General features: G+C 51.5%; 2 protein-coding genes across 2 annotated transcripts; both read right to left on the reverse strand.

The window, feature by feature from the left end:
- Nucleotides 1-1,579: 1,579 nt before the first annotated feature.
- On the reverse strand, nucleotides 1,580-6,634 carry Dhh (desert hedgehog signaling molecule). Its single transcript, XM_034517117.2, has 3 exons — nucleotides 6,059-6,634; nucleotides 2,906-3,167; nucleotides 1,580-2,639 (listed from the first exon to the last, which is right to left on the reverse strand). Exons 1-3 carry the CDS (start codon nucleotides 6,359-6,361, stop codon nucleotides 2,014-2,016), a joined length of 1,191 nt encoding a protein of 396 aa, XP_034373008.1. The 5' UTR covers nucleotides 6,362-6,634; the 3' UTR covers nucleotides 1,580-2,013.
- A 5,456-nt stretch (nucleotides 6,635-12,090) lies between these two features.
- On the reverse strand, nucleotides 12,091-25,846 carry Lmbr1l (limb development membrane protein 1 like). Its single transcript, XM_034516862.2, has 17 exons — nucleotides 25,490-25,846; nucleotides 22,722-22,806; nucleotides 21,145-21,178; nucleotides 19,923-20,062; nucleotides 19,679-19,782; nucleotides 19,039-19,165; nucleotides 17,584-17,652; nucleotides 17,389-17,453; nucleotides 16,999-17,071; nucleotides 16,828-16,911; nucleotides 16,673-16,749; nucleotides 15,987-16,064; nucleotides 15,521-15,594; nucleotides 14,451-14,541; nucleotides 14,110-14,176; nucleotides 12,866-13,027; nucleotides 12,091-12,697 (listed from the first exon to the last, which is right to left on the reverse strand). Exons 1-17 carry the CDS (start codon nucleotides 25,559-25,561, stop codon nucleotides 12,630-12,632), a joined length of 1,470 nt encoding a protein of 489 aa, XP_034372753.1. The 5' UTR covers nucleotides 25,562-25,846; the 3' UTR covers nucleotides 12,091-12,629.
- Nucleotides 25,847-26,181: the final 335 nt, after the last annotated feature.

Below are 26,181 nucleotides of genomic sequence, written 5' to 3' on the forward strand. Positions count from 1 at the left end.
TCACCTGGGTGATAAAAGAAAGGTTTCAGGATTTAAGAGATGCAGGTAAGAGTAGGGTAAGAAAATAGGAAAGGCCAGTTGTTTGAGATGTGTCTCTGAGGCAGGGAGAGGGCAGGGTGGCATCGGGTATTTGGTGTCTGCAGACATGGACATCGGTGAGGAGAAGGCCTTTGTCGGGAAGCATTTGAAGTTCTATCTACTGTTATCTTCTGACCACACGGTTTGAGGGTCACCAGAGTGAGGGATTTTCTGTACCATTACATAAACTTCGAGTTTCCCAGAGCCCCAGAGCTGAACTAGGCACAAGAGCTGTAAAAAATGCCAAGGATTGAGAGGGAACCATGCAGGTTCCTTACCATCTCCGGACACCGTGGCCCCATGCTAAAGGTTAACGCAAGTCACATGCATTAATTCTGCCCCTGGATAAGTTCCTGTGAGTAAGCCTGGTGCAGCATGCGCAGTTGGAACCAAAAGAAACCTCATGTCCCCAGGCTTAGAATTCTCTCCAATGCCACCAGAGGGCAACGTGTCTACAGCACGGACTGTGTTGTCTTGGAAGCTCAGAGCAGAGCCAATCTTCCTTGCAGTGTAGCAGGCTTGGGCCCAGTTCCTGGAAGTACCACCCACCCTTGACTCTCCCTCAGATGCTACATACCCACTTCCAGGGCAGTCCTATATGCCCATCCCTAGCTCAAAGACATCAATCTGCCTGCATTTCAATGGTCTGCAATGTTTAGAGTTCAAAAATTCCCCCAAACACCCAGAGAAACCAGAAAAGCCCAGCCAGTAACAAGAGACAGGGAAGGAAGGGTGAATGGGGAACCAGCAGGTATGACCACTGGACTGAAGGAGGAGACTCAAAATGCTATACTAGAACCTGAGGAGGCCTTTTCCCTCAGATATACCCAAGCCAAAACCTGGTCCCTGCAGGTAATGAGAAATGATTCCCTCCAGCTTCTCTCTGTCTCTGTCTCTGTGTGTGCCTATGTGTGTGTGTTCTACTATGCAGGCCAGGTTAGCCTTGAATTCATGATTCTCCTCTTCTATCCTTTCTCCATCTCCAAAGAGTTGGGATTACAAGCATGTACTCCTGTAATTTGACCACCATTTGTGATCACTCTAGGATCTTTATTTTGGCCACAAATCTATGGTGGATTGTAAGGAACACCCATGGTTCATTAGTTGGCCTACCAAAATCTCAGAAAATAATCAGACTGCTTCAGCAGGCAGGATGATTACTGGGCTGATCCACATCCTACAGGGTTAGGCCCAAATAGCTAACAATAGAAGGCTCCAAATGGGTTGAGCATCAGCCTTCATGCTGCCTCAGTAAATCTCACCCCACTCAAGTTGGTAATGTATCATCATAATCGAAGTTCTGGTCCCGGCTGGGGGTGGAACCAGTACCTTAAAAAGGGCAGGACATTGCTGGTCTATTGCTGACAGGTTGGGACACCCTTTGCAGCAAGAGGGTTTGGAAGATCCTGCTGAGGAAGAGGGGTGAGTTGGAAGTAAGGCGTGGACCTGATTAGTCCTGGTTCTCCTCCTCTTTGCAGGTGAATCACCCAAGTGAAGGCGGTTTCCAATAAGCCTTCCCTTTATTAACCCACCTGCAGGGAAAAGTGAGAGTGTGAGCCTTCAAGTTGGCAGGCTGGGTCAGACAGTGTTAAAGCCACGCTCCAGGTCCTCACCTTGGTGGGCTGGGCAAGCTGGACATCATATTACAAATTATAAATAGAAAATAAAATTATCCAGTACGACTGGGGAAGACGCAAAAAAGCCCTCGTTAAAGAGTGCCTACTTGCAAACCCAATTATCAAGGACCGGGTACCACTCCTCTCAGTTAGAAGTTGCCTAAACCAAGAAGTTCCTACCACAGCTCAACTTTTTCTCTTCCTTTCTCAACCCCTCTCCCAATCAGCATCACCTGCTGCCCACATCCCCAGATCTCAGCTAGCAGGTCTTGGGGCTTCGGTTTTGCGCAGAGTCTGAAGGACTTCTGTCCTTGGAAGCTCAGCCCATCAACTCCTCCGCCAAACGGTAAAGGAGGCGAGAGTACCAATGCATGCCAGTTGGCTGGACTGCACCCCCGGGGAGCAGCGCCCCCAGCGCGTGCAGCAGACGCAAAGGGGCAAAGGCGCGGTGGGCCCACTGGTGACTCTCTAGAACCGCGTAGCAGGAGGCGAGGACGTCGTTGACCAGCAGCGTCCCGTGCGCAGTGAGCGGTGCGAACACGCCCACGGCTTCCTCGCGCGCCACGCGGGCTACACGCGCCGGCCGGAGCGCGTCCCCGCCGGGAGCCAGCACCGAGTCCCCAGCGCGTAAGCGGCGCGCGAACACCGGTGCAAAGTCACCTGGAGCAGGCGCTGGTCCGCGAGCGGCGAACACCAGATGCCAGGGTGTGAGCAACAGTTTGCGCGGAGGACGCTCGGTCTCCACAGCCACGAACGAGGCGCGGCGCTGCAGGTCCCGGTCCAGGAAGAGCAGCACTGGCGTGGGTACCACTCGGCCCGCTGCATCAGCGGCCAGTACCCAGTCACCACGATGGAGTTCCCTCAGCCCCTTCCGTTCGCCGCTCCTCAAGCGCACTGTGGCATTTCCCGGAAAACAGCCTCCGGCTCGGACCGCCAGTGAGTTATCTGCAAGCCACAATCATAAAAAGGATTAAGTCCAGATCAACCAGTGCAAGTACAGTCTCGAAGATATGGGTCAAGCCCAACGCAGATCTCACCAGCCCCGGGACAGTTTAATTTCCCAGGGATCTAGCCCCACCGTGAGTGGAAATAGAAGTGTTTTACAACACTAATGCCTGTTTGGTCTCCCTTAGGCTAGCAAGAAGGCTATGGTAGACTCAGTTTCCCCGAGAGGTCCCTTTGGATGGACCGTCATCTGGCATCTACTGTACCGGCTTTGACCGACACGTGGATGTGGTTGCGGGACTCGTAGTAGACCCAGTCGAATCCGGCTTCCACAGCTAAGCGCGCCAACAAACCATACTTATTACGGTCACGGTCAGACGTGGTGATATCCAAGGCACGGCCTTCGTAGTGGAGTGAGTCCTGTGCGTGGTGGCCGTCCTCGTCCCAGCCTTCAGTCACACGTAGGCGTACTCCGGGCCACATGTTTATCACCGCGATGGCTAGAGCATTCACTCGCTCTTTGCAACGCTAATGGGGGAATAGAGGAGCGGGTTTCCCACTACTGCCATCGTTGCCAGGCAAGGGTGAGGAAGGGCGAGGCAGAAGAAACCATTAAAGCATCTTTATTCTCTGGATACACTCCCTCCCAGCGTTGGGGAGCCGCGGGGAAGAGAGGCTCTGATGAATAGGTGTAGTCCCCAATCTGTACTCCCTTGCCTGGGCATGCTTGGAGAACCGAACCATGAGGGGGTGTACATACCTAGTTATTCCCCCATTTTCAATGCTCGCCCCTCACCCCATGACCTCATCCCAATGAGAGAACCCTAGTAGAGAGGGAGAATGGAAGTTTGGCTAGAGAGGGCCTGGCTCCCCGAATCGAGCCCTATTTGAGCTTGACCCCCGCCCCGGGCCCCAGCTGCCCTCCCTCCGTCTGATTCATCTTTTGTTTGGTTGCCTTCCCTGGCACTGGGCATCGCTTCCTTCCTTCCTTCCTTCCTTCCTCCTCCTCCTCCTTTCAGCCTCTAGCATTAACCCATTGGTGGTCTGGGTGCGCCCTTACAGAGGTGCCCAAGAGGAGCCACGTGGGATCAAGGCTGTTGGAAAAAGGGTTGGGTGGCGGGGGCCGCACGAAGTACAATGGCCATTCTCCGGGATGACTTAACTAAGCGAGAATCTCGGGCCGAGGCCGGGAACGCGTCGGGAGAAGCGGACTCAGCAGCTACAGCTACAAAGACGCTTTTCAGCCGCCCCGGCTCAGGGAGAGGAAAGGGCAGAGCGCCGCGCCCTACATCCCCGCTCCCGCCCGCCAGGTCCCCTCCCCCAGCGTGGCCAGCCTGCCACTGTGTCGGTCCTGAGAGCCCCCATCTCTCCCGCCGCTGTTCCAGAATCATCCCCGAAAGGCGTGGGAGCAGCAGCACCTGAGAATGGAGCTGCCCTGGCGTGGAACTGCCCCCACTTCCCCGCTCAGGGTGGGAGTGGAGGAAAAGGAGCCACAGCCGCAGGCCTGCACGGCCGGGGGAGGGAGGCCGCAGTTATCTCGGCTGCTCCGGTCTGGGAGTTGGAGACCTTGGCGCGCCAGAGCCGGGGACACTGCGGGAGCAAGAGCGCAGGAGGACCGGCAGAGAACAACTTTTTTCTTTGTCTCTTTTTGTCTCTCACCTCGAACTTGGACATGATTGCTAGAGGAACATTTGCCCCTACCCTTCTTTCTAGTCAACTTCACCTCTGCAGAGGCACAGGACAAGTGGTAGCTCTTTCTAACTTTGTGTCGTTTTGTCCCCTAAGAAGGCCCTGACCTGCGGGGGCAGTAGCCCAGTACAGAGCCAACTCAATGGAGTCCTTTTGCAGTCAGGGTGTGGGAGATAGGCAAGACTGGGTGTGTGTGTTAGGGGGGTTTCCCAGGCCCTTTTAGGCCTCCTAAGCCTATCGCTTGTTCTATCCCTCTACTGCAGGTTTCAGCCAGAGGCAAGGACCGCAATGACCCATGACCAAGGTGAGGAAGGGATGCTCCTTCCCAGTTTACAGGAAAGAGGATGGCTTCATCACTGGAACAAGAAGGAATTCTTGGCTTGGAGTGATTGGTTCTCACCTTCAATCCCAGCAATCAGGAGGTAGAGGCAGGAGGATTTCTATGAGAGGAACATAGCAAGTTCTAGGACTGTCAGGGCTACAGAGTCTCAGTAAATAAGGAAAGAAAGAAGGAAGGAAGGAAGGAAGGAAGGAAGGAAGGAAGGAAGGAAGGAAGGATAGAAAGAAGGAAAGAAAGAAAGAAAGAAAGAAAGAAAGAAAGAAAGAAAGAAAGAGAGACAGAAAGAAAGAAAGACTTTCTTCCCTGTACAGGTTTTCCTAACCATGTAACCTGGAAAACTATGGCAGTTAGTCAGAGGAAATCCGTACTCCCCCCACTGACACCCCCCCCAGTGCACACACAATTAGGTGGTGTAATGGAAAGTATATAGGACTGAGAACCAGGCGTCCTGAACCTAGTTTCAGCAATCCTACTATTTGGCTGTGAGGCCTTGATTAAATTGCTTTTTCCTCCTGAAACCCACTTCTCAGATACAAAATGAGGGGGTGGGGTGGGGTGGGGTGGAGAAATATGTCTTCTGAATTTCTTTTTACAACACTGGACATAGGGGCTCTGGGCCCCTTCTCTTCCAAGCCATGGTCCACTGAACCGGGCTGGTTCCGTGCCTCTCTGTAGCACTGTGCTCCAGAATGCTAGTTGAACTTAACGATTTATTCAAAGCAGAGTGCTCAAGCTAAGCTGAGTTTACATGGCCCAGAAACCCTTGATTCTCAGGTGTGTCCCTCTGTTCCGAGGTTTAGACCCTAGTATAGGCTGTACTGGTTAGGGACACCTCTTCCATACCAAGGACAATTCCTGACCACCCCATTCCCAGGTCGGTGGTCTGGTAACCTGTCCTTGTCCATCTCTTTCCCGGCCCCCTTCTCTTTGGCTCACAGAGCTTTTGGACATCAGGCCAAGAGCCAGGCTTAAGTGTAAAGCCTTATGTAGGCTACCTATCCCAGCCAGCTCCTGGCCCCCAGCTCACCCCAGCCCTTCCTGCCTGGCTCGGTGACTGACCCCCGGTCCACGCCTCAGCCATTTCCCGTCTCGCCTGCCGCCATCCTCCTTTCCCCGCCCTCCCTCCAGCCTCTCCCAGATTCACTCTCACTAGGCAGTTCCTCCTCCCCCTCCCCATCCCAGCTTCTCTCCCGGTTTGGATACCTCCAAACCACTATCCAGCCACCAGGTTATTTGCTTTCTTGAAGGATGTGGTGAAAGGAGATCTTACTTTATTTTATTTTAGCTTAGGGTCTCTGGGGACGAAGGGACAGTTCATCCTCCAGGGCTGTGGTAGGAAAATTGAGGAGCTGGTGGTGTGTAGTAGCAGGTGGGGAGAGACTCTCCTTACCTCTGTCATCAGGCGGTCAGCGCCGCTGTTCTCCTCATCCTTGAAGATTATGTCGGGGTTGTAGTTGGGTACGAGGTCCCGGAAGCGCTCCGACCCCCTTGTTACCCTCCCCTCCGCTGGCCCACTCGCGCCCAGGGTCCGCTCAGGCATACTAGGCACAAACTGCTTGTACAGCAGAGGCACAAGTTGCTTGCGCACGTAACGCCGCCGGCCAACCGGTCCTCGGCCCGGCCCGCAGCTCTGGACAGACAGTGCCAGAAGTGCCAGGCAGCACAGGGGCAACAGACTGGCCGGCAGAGCCATGGGTGCAGTAGACTTGGGTCGAAAGGGAGCGTTCTTATCCTCACTGGCTCTCCTGTCAGTTGGGCATCTCCGCAGGAGCTAAAGAGCACCGCAGATAGAGAAGGTCCCAGAGTACCTGGAGCTCTGTGACTCTGAACACTTGGCAGCCGCTAACTCTGCCTACATGCCCTGGGGAACCTGGAATCTACTACGGATAGACTACCATTACAGGGCAGGTGGGTCGAGGTTGAGTGCCAGCCCAGCCGGTCTCTGCTGCCGGGCTCCCGTGCTCCCAGAAACGCCCTGACTCCGCCTTAAGTGGTCCCTGGCCCCGCCCCCCGCCCTTCTCCCAGGGCTGTCCCGCCCCCTCCCACCCGGGCGGGGGATCTAGCGGTCACCACTGTTCCATTACTCCACTGAAGTGTGTCCCATCCTGGAAACCATGCAGGCACCTGCTTAGGAAATCCCTGAAGCTTTACAGTCCTGGCTGCCTGGATAAGCATCCTTCTACCTCCGAGTCTAAATTAGGCACCAAACTATCTTCCTGGGGACTAGTCTTTGCTCTCCTAAAGTCTACCCTGGCAAGCCATACCCTCTGCTGCCCTCCAGGAAGTCTGAGTTCCAAGGCCATCCAAGCCCTTTGGGCAGACCATCAAAGCCTCCCTTCTCTGTGGGCCTCCTCAAGTCTCCCCGGTTTCTCCCCACACTGGTCCATAACCAAGACGGGGGGGCCCCAGAGGATCATTTTCCTTGGTGGTTTTGTATCTTCCTGGGAACAGAGGCCCGGACACTCACAATCCAGTTTGGAACTTTTTTTTTTTTTTTTAACTACTGTGTCTGTGTATGTTGTGTGAGTGCAGGCACATGCCATCGTAGACCTGTGGGTCAGAGGACTTCTGGGAATCCGCTGTCTCCTTCCACAGTGGGCTCTAGGGATTGAACTCAGGTTAATCAGGCTGTGTGGCAAGTGCTTTTACCTGCTGATCTACCTTGCCAGGCCAGGGCTTTCCAAGTTTTGTGTCCCCTCAAATGGTTGCTAGATACCCAAGGGCCACTTTTTATCCCTCCTCTCCTTTTTTTTAAATTTATTTATTTATTTATTTATTTATTTTTTATTTTATTTTATTTTATTTTGGTTTTTCGAGACAGGGTTTCTCTGTGTAGCCTTGGCTGTCCTGGAACTCACTCTGTAGACCAGGCTGGCCTCGAACTCAGAAATCCGCCTGCCTCTGCCTCCCAAGTACTGGGGATTAAAGGCGTTTGCCACCACTGCCCGGCTTTTTTTTTTTTTTTTTTTTTTTTTTTTTTTTTTTTTTTTTTTTCAGCATCTAAAGTAGCTCAGGCTTGGTCTCAAACTTCACAGAGAAGGCTGACCTTGAATGTTTTCTCCTCTGGCCTCCAGCTTTCCAGCGCTGAAGTTAATCATGTTTTACCACACCAGGTTTATGTGGTGCTGGGATCCAAACCAGGGCCTCCAGGGCTGGAGTGACATCTCAGCAGTTAAACACACTGGCTACTTTTCCAGATGTCCTGAGTTGGAATCATAGCACCCTACCTTCTTTCTGTAACTCCACTTCCATGGGGGTCCACTGCTGTCTTTTGGTCTCTGGGCGAGACGCATGTAGTTGGTGCGCAGATGTACATGCAAGCAAAACACCCATCCAAATAAAATAAAACGTTAGGGCTGGTGTGGTGGTGCTTTAATCTCAGCACTTGGGGAACAGGGGCAGGCAGATCTCTGTGAGTTTGAGGCCAGCGTGGTTTACAAAGTGAGTTCCAAGCCGGGCGGTGGTGGCGCACGCCTTTAATCCCAGCACTTGGGAGGCAGAGGCAGGCAGATTTCTGAGTTCAAGGCCAGCCTGGTCTACAGAGTGAGTTCCAGGACAGCCAGGGCTATGTAGAGAGAGACATCAATAAAACAAAACAAAAATAAAAACAAACAAAAAACCGAAATAAGTAAGTATATAAATTAATTAAAAATGAAATTAAAAACCAGGACTTCAGACATGCGAGCCAAGCACACAACTGACTTTACCTATTGAGAAATATCCCGCTTCCCTTTGCTTGAGATAGTCACATGTAGCCAAGCTGGCCTCAGACATTCTGTGCTGAATGCTGGGATTTCAAGCATGCTCTTCATCTGGCACATCATTTTCTGATGTCCTTCGGAGGCTGTTGAAGGACAGTGGACACCTAAAGCCCTGGTCTGGAGAGGACGGTTCTCTTCACCTTCCATCCTCCACATCCTCCCTCTAGACCATGGAATCTACTTCAAACCCCTCAGGCCTCATCACAGAGACGCTTAACCCACCGGCCCCTAGCATTTAAGTCAGTTCCTCTGGGAGGCGTATAGTGGAGAACATGAGGTGCCAGAGGCCACTTGGGAAGGAAAGGATTTCAGCTCACAGGTTCCAATCACAGTCCATTCATGAAGGGAAGTCAGGACAGAGCACCAGGAAGGGGACTAGAGAGATGGCTCAGCAGTTAAGAGCACTGGCTGCTCTTCCTGGAGCACCCAGGTTCTGTTCCCAGCTCCCACATGGTGGTTAACGACCATCCACAACGTCAGTTCCAGGGGGTCTGACAACCTTCTTCTGACTTTCTGGGGGACCAGACACACACATGGCAAATATACATACATGCCCATAAAGCTCTCACATACATAAAAACCACATACATGCCCATAAAGCTCTCACATACATAAAAACCACAAAAATCCAAAGTAAAAGCCTTAAGCCAGGAACCTGGAGGAATGGCCTGAAACAGAAGCTAAGGCTCGCTCCTCATGGCTTGCCCAACCTGTTTTCTTATGCAACCCAGGACCACCTGCCTGGGAGCAGCACCGCCCACAGTGGGCTGGGCCGTCCCACATCAGTTATTAGAATGCTCTGCAGATCTGCCTGCAGAGCAATGTTATGGAGGTATTTTTTCAAGTAAGATTCTCTTTTTCCACATCTGTCTAGGTTTGTTTCAAGTTGCCAAAAATCAACCATGACAATAACAAACCCTTTTGCTATTGTAAAGGTGGAGAGATGGTTCAGCTGCTTTTCCAAAGGACCGAGGTTCAATTCCCAGCACCTGATCATTAGTCTGTATTTCCAATACCAGGGGACCCAGCACCTTCTTCTGGCCTCCACAGGCACTGAACTCACGTGGTGCACAGACATACATTCAGGCAAAATACTCATACACATAAAATAAAAACAAAATCTAAATCAAAAGTTTTAAAGCCAATTTGATTTAAACACGAGTGATTGAAGGGATGTCCCAGAATGAGAGCTCGTTCTGCTCTCACAGAAGGCAGGCACACTGTGTCTTCCAGCTCACAGGTGACTCTAACTCAGCTCTAGGGGATCCAGTGCCATCTTCCGGTATCTATGGGCATGTGTACACACACGGACATACATGCGAGCCTGCATTCCTCCTTAGCTTCTGTTTCAGGCCATTCCTCTAGGTTCCTGGCTTAAGGACATACATGAATAAATACTAAATCTTTAGGGCTAGAAAGAAAGCCACCGTTAGAAGCATTTGCTGTTAATGCAGTAAAACCTGAATTTGGCTCTTCGGTGGTTCACAACTTTCTGTGGTTCCAACTCCAAAGACTAGGATGCCCTCTTCTGGGCCCTAGGAGGCACCAGGCATGTACATGGTACATATAACATTCATGCAAAGACATACATGTAAGCGAAAAAACAAATCTTTATTTCTTTTACATATATGAGTGCTCTATCTTCATGTATACCTGTTTACCAGAAGACAGCATCAGATCATATTATGGTTGCGAGCCACCATGTGATTGCTGGGAATCGAACTCAGGACCTTTGGAAAAGCAGACAGTGCTCTTAACCTCTGAGCCATCTCTCCAGACTTTAAAAAACAAATCTTAAAAAAAAAAAAAAAAAAAAAAAAAAAAAAAAAAAGTCTTGACAGGGTCTTTGTAGCCCTGATTGTCCTGGATCTGGCTATGTAGACTAGGCTAGCCTCAAATTCACAGAGATTTACCTGCCTCTGCCTCCTGAGTGCTGATATTAAAGGTATGTACCACACAACAACTAGCCAAAGGTTTGTTTCCATGGTGTTGCAAAACTTTTATCCCAGAGATCAGGAGGTAGAGACAGAGGTAGGTAGAGCTCTGTGATTTGGAGGCCAGCCTAGTCTGGTTTATATATTGAGTTCCAGGCCAGCCGAGGCTATATATAATGGGACTGTCTCAAAGCAAAACAAGGCTGGGGACACGGTTCAGTATGTAAAGGCACTTGCTACCAAGCCCGACAACCTGCTTCCATGTGAAAGGAAGAACTGAAGCGAATTGTTCTCTGATCTCTACACATACACCAGTGTGACATGGGTGCGCACACACACACACACACACACACACACACACACACACTACAAAATTTTAAAAACCCATTGCTGATGCCCCGCTGTAGGGCAGCAATGGACCGCCCCAGCACCATGGTATTAGAATATCAGGCACCTTTCAGACAAAGCAGCTTTCAGCACCAGCTGGTTTATCATGCATTTCCAAGGCCGTCTAGTCTAGCTTCCAGTACTGCACTTGGCAAGTATTTGTGGAATCTACACTTTTTGTATTCCATGTTTGCCCTCCCTCGCCCAGTTCCAAGGCTAGCACTCTGTGACGTTGTACGAACTAGAACAAAAACCAGAGGGGGAAAAACCCTCTGATGTCTGACTTCCATTTATGAGAAAATGGTCTTGGAGATGGGAAGGCAGCTCCGTGGTACCGAGCTAACAAGCAGAGCTCCTGGATTTGACACCACCCGACCCAGAATTGCAAAGGCCGCTGGGGCTAGCTCAGCAGACAGAGGCATGGAGTTTGACCCCCCAGGATCCACACAATGGAAGAAAAGTTATCCTATGAACCCTACACATATATACCAGATCTCCCTAACCTCAATAAAGTTTTAAGAATTCTAGGGCCAGATATGGCCTTTAACCCCAGTACTAAGCAGGCAGAGGTACGTGGATCTTTGTCATTTCCAGGCCAGCCGGATCCACAGAACTAGTTTCGGGACAGCTTGGGGCTACACAGCGAGACCCCGTGTCAAACAAAACAAAATGAACAGTAATTATAAACAACTTTGAGTTTATAACTCTTTAAAGTTGTGCAATGTACAGTCTGTAGTGTTCTGCAGGTTTGTTCCTTCCTCAATACAGGAGGACCGAAGGATTCGATTCGACAGTCTGTACACAACTGGACCCAGGTTCTTCTCAGAGGTAGGAATAAGACCCTGCCAGCCAGGGCCCTTTACAGCCAAGTGTTGCATGTGGGTCAGGGCTGCAGGTGGACGGGATGGCATCTTAGATGTGTGCAATGCCCTTCTACCCTAATTCCCGAGGTATAGAAACAAAGCCCTAAGCAGAAGGCAGAGTCCAGAAGAGCAGCCAACCGTTCTGTGGGGAGAGGTACTGAATCCAAGGGCTCACCACGTAACTTCGGCAGGCCTGAAACTTGCAATGTAGACTAGGCCTCAAAAAACAAAACCATACACTTTCTGCCTGCCTGTTTCCTGGGTACCCCAGTTAAAGGTGTGGGTGGCTACTCCCTGCAGAGGTGGCCTGCTTTAAGTGAAGCTGTGGGGAAAACGGCAGCCCTCTGCAGAACTGTCTGGCCTGACACCAGATCAACACCAGATCGACAGCCCCACAGAGCTCTACAATGTCCACAGAGGGGAAGGAATGGATGGCACAGACTCAGGACTAGTTGGAACAAGGTACTCAAACAGACACAGAGACAGGCTCTTTACAAAAGAACCAAGAAAACCCTGGGATCAACTTTATTGCTGATGGGTGCAGCCCCCCCCCTCCCAGCACCCTTGGTCTCTCCAGTGGTCCAAAGCCCTCCACAGGATAGCACAGTGCTTCGGCTCTTCTAGGCCAGAGGCAAGGAAGACGACCTGTGTCCAGAACCTACCCCTGGCCCAGTCCCCCCAACTCCCACCCACCCTATTGCACATCAAATCATGTAAACATGGCTTCAGGCATGGCCTGGAACAGAATTGAGGCAGATAGATGTGTAAACGTATTTGAGACCAGGAACTAGAGCGAGTCCCCCAGCTCCACTGGACGCTCAGGCCACAGCTACATCTGAAAAGGCAGGAGGCCGGTCAGGTCCCAAACTCTGGCTCAGATTAAGCAACAGTGCAGATGGTCTGTCCCCTCTGTCACCCACTCTCTCAGATTCCAGGTCCTGAGGCCCAGCCACCTAGGGCTTGCCTCCAGACCTAGGTAGTGCCCAGTTTTCTCCTTCTCAACCCCTAGCTAGAGCTCATTGATGCTGTTTCTTCCTAGAAGCCCGGGGGAAACCAGAGACAGGCAGTGGCAGTCTGTCCAGCCCTGAAAGAGAGAAGGGGCACAGGTCAGCTCCTCAGAGGGGAGGTGACAGACAGGACAGAACAATGGGTCAAAGAGATGGGTAAACAGGTAGCATACCCTCTTCCCTGTTGGGGCCTCCCCTGCTTCAGAAGGAACTCCCCAGCCAGCCCATGCTTCACACTCCCTTACCAAAGGCTCGAATCAGCTCTGCCCTCACAGCTGCAGTGAAGGTCTTCACCAGGCAGAGTGTGGTGAGGCCGGCAAAGGCTGCATTGTAGAGGAACACGATGTAGAAATTGCCTAGCCAGTTGAAGCGTCCAAAGTCACCCAGCAGGTCAAAGTGTGTCAGCCCTGAAGTACAAAGTCCGAAATCAGAAGGGGAAATTCCCCCAAGCCCTCTCCTCAAAGGAGCCCAACTTTCTGCTGCCTCCTAGTGGCCATGACTGAACATCACAAGTGTTACCTAGCACCTGCTGTGCAGGCCTTACAAGCCCATGCCAAGGACTACTCAAGGCATCAGTAGCTGCTGCTCCTCCTCCCAGAGACTTGTTTGTTTGTATCTTTTCCTTCAGCGGGGCTGCCTCTAGTCTCAGGTTATTCGAGGTTCCCAGGATTCTAAGTGGCTCCTGACTAGGAAGCTACAAGCTGGCAGAGTGCAGTCATCACACTGCTTCCTATCCCAGTCCCACTTCTAGACAGCCAGCTGACACTGGCAAGCTCCTTACACGCTTGCTCTGGACCTGTTTCTTCTATGTAAACAGAGAAAACAATGGACTATGATAATGAAGACAGTAGACATTGTGTCTGCTTGTGCCAGGCACTATTAAACCACCCACCTGAGACAGTCTCCTGTCTGGACTATGCAGCTGAGGATGACAAACAACTTGTCATTCTTTTGCTGCCAGCTTTCCAGGACTGTAAGTGTAAGTCACCATGCCTAACTCCTTCTAAACCCCTGTTACAACATTCTCAAGTCATAGACCTGAACCCCCATTTAAATATACATTCCTACTGCATCCATCCTGGAATAACTGATGGACCAGTAGGCCTAAGTTCCTCCACGTTCCTGTGTCATAGAAGAGAAAGCATGTGTTGAGCATTCCTATCCAAAATTACAAAATGTGGGCCAAGAGAGATGGGTCGGGAGGTAGCTACTTGCTGCCAACCTGAGTTCAATTCCCCACATGGTCCAAGGGAAGAACCAACTCCTGGAAGCTGTCCTCTGACACAGTCCCCACCCACACATAAAATAAATATTTTAAAAATTCAAAAACAGGTTTTAAAGAGATGGTTCCCAGCACTATGGAGGCTCAGACAGGATGATTAGTAAGACCTGGACAGTTCTCTTTTGTTATAGGGTTTCCCTAATGTAGCCGAGGCCTGAAGCTCCCTACTAAGTTCACACTGTCTACCCCCCACCCCCCACTACTCACCAAGGGTTCTAGAGAAGACAGGAAGTGCTGAGCTGAGGACCAGGAGGCAGACACAGTTCCCGATGATCTGAATGAGAGCAGAGAAGAGGCGAAGGTGGCAGGAACCACCAGTGCTGCTGGGTGCAGTGGTCCCTGCCTTTAATCCCAGCATTTGGGAGGCAGAGGCAGGAGGATCTCTGTGAGTCCCAGGACAGCCAGAGCTGTTACACAGAGAAACCCTGTCTCCGCTGGGGGGAGGGTATGGGGGGGGGTGGCAGAAAGGGAGTAGAGAGGTGAGGGAAAAGACTAACAAAATAAAAGCTGCCAGCATGCAGCACTCCCGCCCCACCCCAGCTAGCTACCTGTGTCATAGATGTGTCGTGCCACCTAGGCCTCAGGCTTCCGAAGAGTGGAGAGCTGTAGAAACCCACCACCGAGGACACCATCAGGTAACTGCCACCGGGTTAGGGAAGAACCTGCCAGCTTCTAAAAAGTAATGACCGCCTCTCAGACCTGTTCAAGATCAAGGTTTTCTGTGTGGTGTAGACACGTGTGCACAGAGGCCACAGGTGGAGGCTGAGTATCTTCTATCATTCTCCCATTACCTGCTATTACGTTGTATGCCTGTGTACATGCATGCCACTGCACACACGTGTGCACACACTTCAGGGGTCCGCTCTCTCCCACCACTGTGAGTTCCCAGGGACAGAGCCTGGGTTGTCAGGTTTCTCCCACAGCAGGCACTTTTACCCACTGAACTGTCTTTTTAAAACAATGCTTCCTAGGGCTGGAGAGATGGCTCAGCAGTTAGAGCACTGGCTGCTCTCCCAGAGGTCCTGAGTTCAATTCCCAGCTCAAAACTGTCTGTAACTCCATTTTCAGGGGTCCTAACACACATATAGGCAAGACACCAATGTGCATTAAAAATAAACTACTTAAAACGACTTGCATCTAGTTGTGGGGAGGGAGAGGTATGTGTATTTGGATGCGGACACCTGCAGAGACCAGAAGAGAGTGTGGGGCCCAGAGCTGGAGTGAGACAGCTGAGCCACTTGACCTGGGTGATGTGAGGTGAACTCAGGCTCTCCTGAAAGAACATCAGGCACTCGGAACAGCCGAGTCCTCCCTTGCTGAGCCATCCTGCCAGCCCACTCCTTACTACTCTTTGGGACAGGGTACTTCAACCCTCAAGTTTGGCTAAAGTGACTCTTGAGCAAGGTATCAGGATTTCCCTGTCTGTACTTCACCGACTGAGTTATCTCCCTGGTCCTTAAGACCAAGTAAGTCCTTCTTTCTCAACCTGTTAGATAAAGATGTACGGCCTCCCTGGTGCTGCTCCCCGGTGCTCCCTCCCCAGTGCTCCCAGGGGTCTATTAAGAGTCCTGGGAGGCAGGTTTGGTGGGCAGAGGCCACAGAGTTTCCAGAAGGATACAAGATCAACACGACCTGGATGATGGCGCCGAAGGATCCCAGTTTGGAGAAGGAGACCTGGCCCAGGGCAGCATCCTATGGGTGGGATGGCACTCGTGAGGGACATCCCCACTGTGAACACCAGGACCACCCAGCCTTTCCTCTGTGTCTCCTCTCTCTCTCTCTCTCTCTCTCTCTCTCTCTCTCTCTCTCTCTCTCTCTCTCCTCTCTCCTCTCTCTCTCTCTCTCTCTCTCTCTCTCTCTCTCTCTCTCTCTCTCTCTCTCTCTCCAACCTCCCCCTTTGATCATGCAGCCCATTCTGGAACCCATGGCAATCAATCTGCTTCAGGTCGGCTAACAGCAGGAGACACTGTCCAGCTTCCCCACCCTTTCAGAAAGAACCCCTGGGAGCCCATACCTGCATGCCCATACCTGCATGCCCATACCTGCATGCCCATACCTGCATGCCCATACCTGCATGCCCATACCTGCATGCCCCGTGGCATGGCAGCCTCGTCGATGAGCAGCTCCAGGATGTGAACAGCCACAATCAGCACAGACAGGCCCTGTGTGCAGAAGGTCACCACCGCCCATCACCCTGCTCCTCTCACAGCTACTCGGAGCAGCGTTACAAACACTGTCTTTAATTTAGCACGCTCAGTTTGCTCTGCTTCCCTCTAGCCTGCTGCTAGCATCCCAGCCCTTTGAGGACGTTACTCAACAAACTGCTTCCAAATGGGCAGACTGCAAAAGCCTAACTAGAAAGAGCATGCCTATAGGGATGGGGAGGAGCAGCTCTGCAGAGCACTTGACTAACATGTGCAAAGTCGTGGGTCAATCTCCAGCAAAGCCTCCCCCACGCTGCAACCCCCTACAAGATGACCTAGGAAAAGGTACCTTTTCCTCTAAGATTATTCCTGAAGTCCTAATTTATTCTCACTCCGAGACAAATCTGCATACCTTCCCAGTAACTTTGTTGATTGGGGGCAAGTCAGTTGTATTTCTGTCTACAAAGTGGGGACTGATGTGCGTGGGGCAGCACATAAAGTCGGTCACTTGGTGGCAACGTCTACTACAGATGACAACCATGTCAACGTACATCTTTGTCCTCCCTAAGGAAGCCAAAGTACCCAAGGACCCACTAACTCCCGTGCCCACAAACTAGTGAACCCACCGTCAGCACCAGCAGGCACAGCATGGCCAGAGGGTAGCCCAGGTTCCGCTGCCAGGCTGACGCTTTCCGCCGCTTCTCTGTGAAGGGGTGGGAGGTCGTTAGTAAGTACTTGGAAAAAGGACCTACTCTCCTTGGTAAACTACCAGGCCACGTACCCAAGAGGACCCTCTGTGCCTGCAGAGCCAGGACCTGTCGATGCAGCAGCTCCATGTCCAGAGGCAGCCAGCAGGAGGTGGGATCTGAGGGCAGAGGACATACTTCCCTCCAGTACTCAGCCCCTGCCAAGGCCAGGCCACCACCCAGGCAAGTGGGGGATTTAGACTCACTGCAGATTCTTCGAGTCAGAGCTGCCTCCTCAAAGGCTGAGCAGTTCAGCTGTTCTTCCAGGTCTTCCAGTAGCTGAGGGTAGTGGATAGGGAGGCACTGTCAGAGGCTCTCTGACCACCCCCCCCCCACCCCCTACCACCCCACCTCCCCCCCACCCCGCTCTCCGGCATCTCAGTGTTTCCTCTAACTCCTGTGCACCATCCTGTGCCTTCCAATTCCCTGTGTTCTGACCTGTGTTCTGACCAGCTCCGTGACAGGGGTGGGGGTGGGGTAGGGGAAAGAGTGTGGCCTCCTGCAAGCTGCGCACAACACAACCATAGGGCCATTTCATGGTTCCACCTCAGATGTAGGAAACTGACCCTGTGCAAGAGGCAAGGAGCGCTACCTACCCGGGGCTTGACCAGCAACTTCCCAGTGACGGAGAACATGCGGGCGAGACCTAGAGGAGTGCACACTGTAGGCACAAGAGCTGGTCAGTCCCATGCCAGACCTTCCACTCCCTCCCCACCCCTCTCCAACCCTTCCCCTTCCACCCTAACTGTAGCCCAAGGTGCCCTCTTCCTCTCCCAGATTCTGACACTCACCCAGAAGCAGCAGAACTCCGAGGAAGGAGATACAGGAGTAGAGATAAGGGAGGTAGTACTCCCAGAAGTCTAGGACAACAAAGGGCATGTCAGCTTGTCTTGCTCATGTCTGATCTCTAGGAGGTGACATGGCTCAGGGTCTAACAAGAACACATCTCAGACACCTACAGTCAAGTAGCACTGGTAGGACAGCTGGCCCAGAAATGGGGCAGTGGGTACACTAAGGATCCGCATTCATATAAAAGGACAGCTGCCATCTGATGCAGGTGACCAGGGGTAAGTATAGCCAGATCCTCTCCCTCATTAGGCAAGGCAGATATTACAATGAAACTTCACAATTCTAAGATAGGAGACCAGGTATGGTAGCATACACCTGTGATCCTAGGAGAACCAGGACGTCCAAGTGGAAAGACTTCAGGACAGCCAGGGCTTGACAACTGTTTATCATCTATTATTTACATATTTTAAAACAGGTTAAAACAGGTCTCACTAGTAGCCCCCTGGCTGGGCTGGAACACAGAGATTCACCTGCCTTTGCCTCCTGAATGCTGGGATTAAAATCGTGTGCTACCATGCCTGGCTGATTACCTATCTTTTAAATCACTGTGTGGACGCAAGGGGATATCTCTGTATGTTAGATGTATACACAGTCTATCCAGCCCATTTTCTTTTGTTTTTAAGACAGCATCTTTCTCTATAGCCCTGGACGGCCTCAAACTCATCATACAAATCCACGAACCCACAGCAGTTACCCTGACTTAGTCTCCTGAGCTCCAATTACAAGCTCTAAAGAGTCAGTCTTAGGAGGTATGACGGGGGAGAGGGGTGGCTCAGTGGTTAAGACCGCTTAAGAGCTGGCTGCTCTTCCAGAGGACCCAGGTTCAGTTCCCGGCACCCACAAGCCAGCTCACAACCACCTGTACCTCCAGTTCCAGAGGATCCAATGCCCTCTTCTGGTTTCTGCAGGCACTGCACAGATGTGGTTCACAGACAGAGAAAACGCACATACACACAAAAGTAAAGCTTTAAAGAAGAGGAAAAAGCTGGAGCCCTGTTTTGGTTTAGATATAAAAAGGTCTTTCAAAACTTGACTGTTTGGCTAGGCAGTGGTGGTGTACACCTTTAATCTCAATACTCAGGAGGCAGAGGCAGGCGGATTTCTGAGTTCAAGGCCAGCCTGGTCTACAAAGTGAGTTCCAGGACATCCAGAGCTACACAGAGAAACCCTGTCTCATAAAACAGTAAAACAAACAAACCAACACTTGACTGTTGAAGGTCTGGTGGCCACTGCAATTCGCAGAGCTCGGCATGCATGGTTTGTGAGCTTGGCAGCACCCAAGGTTCGGCTTCGTCACATTCCGAGACCAGCGCTGCAGGAGCACAGCCTGACATCTCTGAAGCCACATGAGCCAAAACTTTCCCCTTTAAACCAGTGACAGACAGTCTAATTCTCACCATAGAGTGACTCCCTGCTGGCCTTGTCATTGTCTACAATGGCAGATGCTACCCACACCATGCCCAGCACAAGCAGAGTGAGGAGTATCAACATCACCACTGTCTCGTAGACCCGGCCCAGGACGCCCTACAGTAGGAAGAAAAGGGGAAAGCAGAGGAGGGGGTCAACGCCAGGAAGGAAGGAGACACCAGAACTGTGCCTGGGCTCGGGGACCGAGGATTCAGAGACAGAAGGAGTACTTCTCTATATTCACTCATAAGCCCCACCCCTGACACCTTCGGCCTCCTTCTGTTTGGAGGACATGGTCCCTGACATCTATAGCACTAGAGCTCTCTGCTCAATCAATGCAAGGATCAGCAGGGAAGCAGAGGCAGTGGAACAAGCCTGGAATTCCTATGCTTCCTGGTTTCTGGGAGCAGCTACAAAAGATCTCTCCTGCTAAGAGATCTGTCTCAATTTGAACTCTCAATGGCTCTATAAAGGATGGGCCACAACACTGACTTCTCATGTTACTACAGCCTCAGACTCCTTGTTCCAGCCCTTAACTCTGACTGAAGGCTACAAACTATCTGCTGATGCCAGCTCACTAGAACAGAGTTCTGCTTCTAGCTCAGGTTGACTAACACTTCACGTACTTACCTTTCTGGAGCCAGCAAAGCCTTCAGACTCTGTGAAGAAATACGCAAAGGGCATAAGGAAGACGAGGGACAGATTGGAGAAGAGGAAAACGAGGTTCCAAAGACCTAGAGCCAAAAAGGAAAAGCAGAGCTGGTCACTGAGGATTGATCAACAGGTGGGAGACATGACTGCCGAGCCCGAGGCTGCCCAGTCTCCTAATTACTTGCGCTGCCCCCCAACCCCACACTCTGGTCCAGCCACATACCATGGATGAGGGAGCCGTTGAGCCACTGGATGTAGTAGTTGCGTGGCAACGAGAGAAGCACCTCGTTGCTGATGATGGAGAACGGCAAGAGTAGGACAGCGCCCAGGGCGACCGCCAGGGTAAAGGTACAGAGCTCCAGCCTAGGAGGGAGAGGCTGTGTCAGCCCAGCATTCACCATCCCTGCTCCTCGAGAGGCCACTTCTTTCCCAAGGGCACCCAGGGCTTTTAGAACCAGTGGTAGCCATGGGAAGGAGCTATCTATATATATAGATATATATATCTATATATCTATATATATAGATAGATATAGATATCTATAGCTATCTATAGGCTCTGCTATCCCAGCCTAGTCCTCACCTACAGGGTAGCCTTGGCACATAGGATGGGCACAGCTCAGGCAGGCATTCATAGGTACCTGACTGCCTGCCTGCCATGTCACTGGGCTATCCTGGACTGTGATCCCCCCCATACATCCTACAGGGCTCAGCAGTAATGCCAACAAAGCACTGTGGCTCCTCCTCTCTCTGCTGAGGGACCAGGGCCTGAGCTCCCCTCTTTGGATGAGAGCTCAGACACTCCATATGGTGTGCCCTTTAAGAGGGCATTAGCACAGAGGATAAAGGCCAGCTCAACCTCACAGGGCTGCACCAGCTGGAAACAAATTCACAAAAGAAGACCAGAGTCTTCTGGTCTGTCAGTACAGAGAAGGCATCTCCATATTTCTCTTAGGTGCTGCTACTGACCAGCTAGTGCCTACAGCAGGCTCTCCTTCTAAGAACCAAAGTCTTTGCCCTCACGGTTTTTTTTTTTTTTTTTTTTTAAAGGGGGACAGGGGGTTGAGACAAGGTTTCTCTGATCCCTCAGGAGTTTTTAATCTTCACCAAACCCTGTTGTGTTTCTATCAGCCTGTCTCCCCCTTCCATTCCCCACCCACGTTGACAGTTGGGAGGTAAAGCCAAGCTGAAGCCATTTCCTGGTGACTCAGGCCCTAGCCAACATCCTGATCTTAAAGCTCCTAGAAGCTCCTGGCCTAACCAGGGAGACAGGAACAGCAGCCTTTCCAGCATCCCTGGGGTGAGGTAAAGCCAGAAGATGGCAGAAACAGGGTGGAAGCAGAAACTCTCTATTGGATGGATGACAGCTCCTTCTCTCCCACCTCCAGGGGACTCTAGATCCCAGCTCCTAAGTCACTGGAATTGGGCTTGAGGGTAGTGACACTCACGCAATCTTGTTAACTGTGGCATCTTCATCATCCACTGCAAGAGACAGATAGGAAGGGGAAGCAGCAAGACATCAGAGGGCAGCTCTGGGACCAAATGTATTATACCCTGTCCCCTGGCCCGCCACTAAAGACAGTGCTCACCAAGAGTATCTGGTAGATCTTACACCACAGACCTCACAGCTGTTCTCTGAACAAGGTGGCAGTGTAGTGAGGGGCCCTCAACCATTATACAGAAGATAGACAGACCCTGAGTTCCCTGCTCCTCTCTCTCCTCCCCACCATCACTGTCATAACAGGTTCCCCTTTATATGGGCTCAGATACAATAAACACATTGCAGTCTGTGAGGGCCCGGTGAGGGAAAAGAAATGCTGGAGGGGGAAGGAGGTTCCCAGAGAAAAGTCCCCAAAGGAAGAGTCCTGATGGAGACAGCTTGGCTGGGTGTTTGTGCAAGTTGGGTCTAGGCTCTGAAACCAAGTGTCTTCTGTCCCCATCAGAGAAGTATGGGACGAAAAGCCACAGTCTGAGAACACTTAGGCTCTCCACAAATAAAGACTATCATCACCAAACCTTGGGAAGCATTGGGTCCCAGTGGGAGAGCACTAGGAAATGAGCCAACATAAAACACACACCCAAGATTCACCCTGCAGTCGCCTACTTAATTAAGGTTTATGGAAGGCTCTCATTTGGTCCTCCCCATGATAAAGTGCCAAGTGGACTTCAGGATGCCCATTTTGTAGGAAGAAATAGGACTAGAGAAGTTAAATGAATGCCAGGTGGTAGTGGCACATGCCTTTCATCACAGAATTTGGGGGGCAGTGGCAGGCAAATCTCTGTGAGCTCAAAGCCAGCCAGGTCTATATAGTGAGTTCCAGGAAGACTCCACTACAAAGAGAAACAATTTTAAAAAAGGGGAAAACTACTTGGACAGCAATGTGGCAGCCTGCACCATGGAGCCCAGGATCTGGGCGGCAGAGACAGGAGTTCAAGGTCATCCTTAGATACATAAAGAACTCAAGGCTGGGCGGTGGTGAAGAATTCAAGGCCGGGCGGTGGTGGCGCACGCCTTTAATCCCAGCACTTGGGAGACAGAGGCAGGTGGATTTCTGAGTTTGAGGCCAGCCTGGTCTACAGAGTGAGTTCCAGGACAGCCAGGGCTATACAGAGAAACCCTGTCTCGAAAAACCAAAAAAAAAAAAAAAAATTCAAGGCCAGGCAGGACTACAGGAGATATTTTCTATAAAATAAAACCAAGAGAGAAGTACCTGATTTTGAAAAATCCACAATAAAACATGAGTTTGTTCTCTAACTTAAAAACATATACAACTAAACTAAGTAACAAAAAAGAAAAAGAGAGAGAAGTAAAGGCTACGTAAGGTGCCAGAAGCCTGAGGCTTGGAGATATCCCACCTAGACCTCCTACCCCCATCCCCTCAGCCTGCGTGAAGAACAGGGGCTCCAGAGGCAGAGGCTGCAGAGAAGCCCAGCAGTCCCCTGTCCTCTCCCAGAAGGTACCATCGAACCCTCCTCTGAGGCCAGCCCCATGGCAACCAGGACTGGAGTGGGGAAGTGAGTGTACCTGTGGTGAACTCAGCAGGCTTCTTGAAGCGGGTCAGGAATATATGGCAGAGAATGTAGAGTGTTGCAAACAGAAGTATTGAGATCTGTGGAAGAAAACAACCTGGAATGAGAAGTTCTGTAACCGCTAGCACATTTCACAGCCTCAAGGCCTCCAGATAAAGCTCCAGCCACACGTGGTGGGGCAGCCATACGTAGTGGGGCTTTACACTCACATGTCTTAGATGCCTTCCCTCTAGTTAAGCTACAGGGGAACAGAGGGTGGGCTTTAAGAAGGACCAAACAGAGGTCATCCCTGGGAAATCAATGCTAACCCAGCCCTGGTACTGTGCTGGAGACACAAGCTTCATGCACACTTTGAGAAGCTAACAGAGAAACTCGTAGAAATAATTAATACATTATGACGCACACACATCCCCTGCATCCTAAATCAGGCCACAGAACAAGAAAGACTGACTTTGAGAATATTCTAGGAAAGAAACAGGCTTGAGGAAAAGATGTCTTTGCTGTCTTGGCACGTCCTCTTGCCCAACTGCAGTTGTGTCATGAGAAAGTATGCTCTAGGCACTACTACGTAAGAATCCCATCTGTAGAGCAAGTCAGGACTTCCACTCCAAACTAGGGCCTGTTTAGCTTAAGAGAAGGCTTGGGTCAGGCCCAACATTTCCAGAGCTGGTAATCTGTCACTTTAAAAGTAGTCAATCCTGAGACCCTACCACAAGTAATTTCCAACTTCAGGGACAGGTATCTTAGGACCCACTCGTAGCCTTGAGTGCTTAGACCTCCAAATAACAGGACAGAACTTGGACAGATAATTAGTACAATCGTTACACCTCCATACTACTCCAAGGTCGGAGGCAAAAAAAGAGAAAAAAATGCCATTGCATTTGAGGTAGGCACAAACAAGATCGATCTCTGGTCGTGTGTCTTCTAGTCTGCAAGGTAAAACTGACCCTAGAGGAAATCTGTACAGTGACAAAGAAAAGACCAAGAAAGTCCTGCATCTAGTATAAAGTGGTAGTTTTTGATTTAGGGAATTCCCATAGAAGGGGCCACTAAGACTGCAGCTGAATTCTTACAGCAGACTGTTCTGCCCCTTTCGGTCTGGAACTTTCATAGTAGTCAAGAAGGTAGAAGAGCTCAAAAGGTCAGGCTTGGAGTCCCACCCACTTCCAGCACAAGCTGAGGCTGAGCTGTTCATTTCTCCCCCCGCCCCCCTCATTTTTCAACACAGGGTTTCTCTATGTAGCCCTGGATGTCCTGGAACTCACTCTGTAGACCACGATGGCCTCAAATTCAGAGATCAACCTGCCTGTGCCTCCCGAGTGCTGGAACTGAAGGTGTGGGCCACCACCTCCTACGTAGGTAGTTCTCTAGTTTCTAGATGGGAGCCACATGCAGGAAGCACTAGAAACTGTCACCTGCCCTTGGCTGGAGCTGATGTCCTAAGCTAATGGCTTAGGAGGCAGAAACATACGAAGCCATTTCTGAGGGCTCATCCCTCCAGGCTGTCAGTATCTCACAAGGCCTGGATGTGCCTCCATGATATCCCCAATCCCCAATGTGTGCCTCTCCCAAGGAACACATAAGGGATGCTACTTGATTCTTAACCTGGGGCCACACACTCATATGCCCTCATTGATAAGGGCAGACCTAGGTATATCCTATTTCCCTCTACCCTTTCTTCAATCTAAGTGTGCCTTCGGGTAGCCTAAAGCTCAGCCTGAGAAAAATGAAGAATAACTCCATCCGGGCCCTCCCCTTTATCCACTAGACCTCTTTCCACTCTTCCAAACCCTTCCCTTTTCATTTAGTATGTGCAGGGCTCTGAAGGAGAAGCCGCAGAGAGATTATCATTCAAAGCAGGCCCAAGGAAGATATATTTCCCTAAGTACCACTGCGTGCTCCTATCCTAGAGTAGTACACTGTTGTGCCAAAGGCTCAACTGCAATTCTACGTTACACTGAGGGCATAAGGAACACAGGCTAGATGCCCTCAGGATCACTGCAGACCCTGCAGACCTGGGACCCCTGTGACACCGCCCCACCACAAACACACACACACAGGATAATCCCTAGAGTGGGTGGAAAGCTGGAAACCCTGTCTTCCACAGTGTCAAACAAATTATCCGGAAGTGGTGCGGGGTATGTGTCATTGTACTGGCTTGTGTTTGGCACGCTGCATGCCAGAGGCCCAGGATTCAATCACAGAAGGAATGAAAACAACCACTACTAAAGGGGAGAGAAAACAGGCGGGGAAACCTCGGCGTTCCTCCATCTCCACTTCTTACAACCCATCTTCCTTAGTGGGAGGACCCACTACAGCCCCCACTCTCCCCTTGCCCCTCGCGCCACCACCGCACCTCCCTAGTTAACTGCTCAATGTGACCGGGTCTCCCTTCATTCCAACATCAGCCATGGTTGCCCTTCATCTACTTTTAAGGGGAACACGCACACCAACTTGTCCCGAAGCAAACCCATCCTTTTCGAGAGGATCAGACGCTCCACACTAGAGGACCCACCGCCAGGAACGCCCACCGGGGTGGAGTAGAAGGGGCGGGGGAGGGGCGAGCGGCCGAGGAACGGAAACCCGGCGGCTTTGTTTACGGCTCAGAGACCCAGCAGACTCTACCCGAGAGCTCACCATCCCGGCCCCGGCGCCCGCAGGGGTCGAGGTCCTCGGAGCTCGGGCAGCAGGACTTCCCATCTCCACCTCGGCGCGCCCCTCCCACCTCGGCCCGGCCCCTTCCCGCCCAGGTCCCGGACTCACGATGCACTCGCGGACCCTGTCGTGGAACAGCTGCTCTCGCACGGATAGCACTTCGTAGTCAGCTGCTTCCATACTCTGCTCAGCATGACTGGGGTGGGGGTGTCTCCGGGCCCGGGGAGGACGAGCGGGGATGAGGCCGCCGCCGCCCGCCAAATACCCGGACCCAGACTAAGACCTTCTCCTCGCTGTCCGTGACGGAAACTCAAGGTAATCTGGGGCTCAGATTCTGCCGTCGGACGCCCCGCCCTTAAAGGGGCAGGCCCCAGCCCGCCTAGTCTTAAAGGGCTCGGGTCCCCTTCGGTTCCCTCCCCTTTAAGGTGGGGTCACTCACAGTCACGTTTCAACGCAAGTACCCGCCGCCCGGCTACGCGGAAGTGCCAGCCTTGATGCCCAGTGACGACACAAGGCCTGGGCGGGTTTCTTCAGAAAAGCGGAACTTATTGGCTCCTCGGAGACTGTCGGTCATCGCTAGGGGTTCGCTGATAGGACATTCTGGGAAAGGAGGCGGGATGTTTTTGGCTTGTCGAAGCTGCTCCAAAACCAAGAGTCGGCATGATCTGCGGTAGAGATGTGAGGGTATATATATGTATATATATTCCGCCAGGATTTTAGTTTAAACGAATAAGGTCGGGATCAGACCAACCCGTCGAGATGTAAGCACCACGGGGCTTTCAGAAGGGACGGCTGCCTGT

Source organism: Arvicanthis niloticus, chromosome 13 (assembly GCF_011762505.2).
Source record: "Arvicanthis niloticus isolate mArvNil1 chromosome 13, mArvNil1.pat.X, whole genome shotgun sequence".
Taxonomy (NCBI): domain Eukaryota; kingdom Metazoa; phylum Chordata; class Mammalia; order Rodentia; family Muridae; genus Arvicanthis; species Arvicanthis niloticus.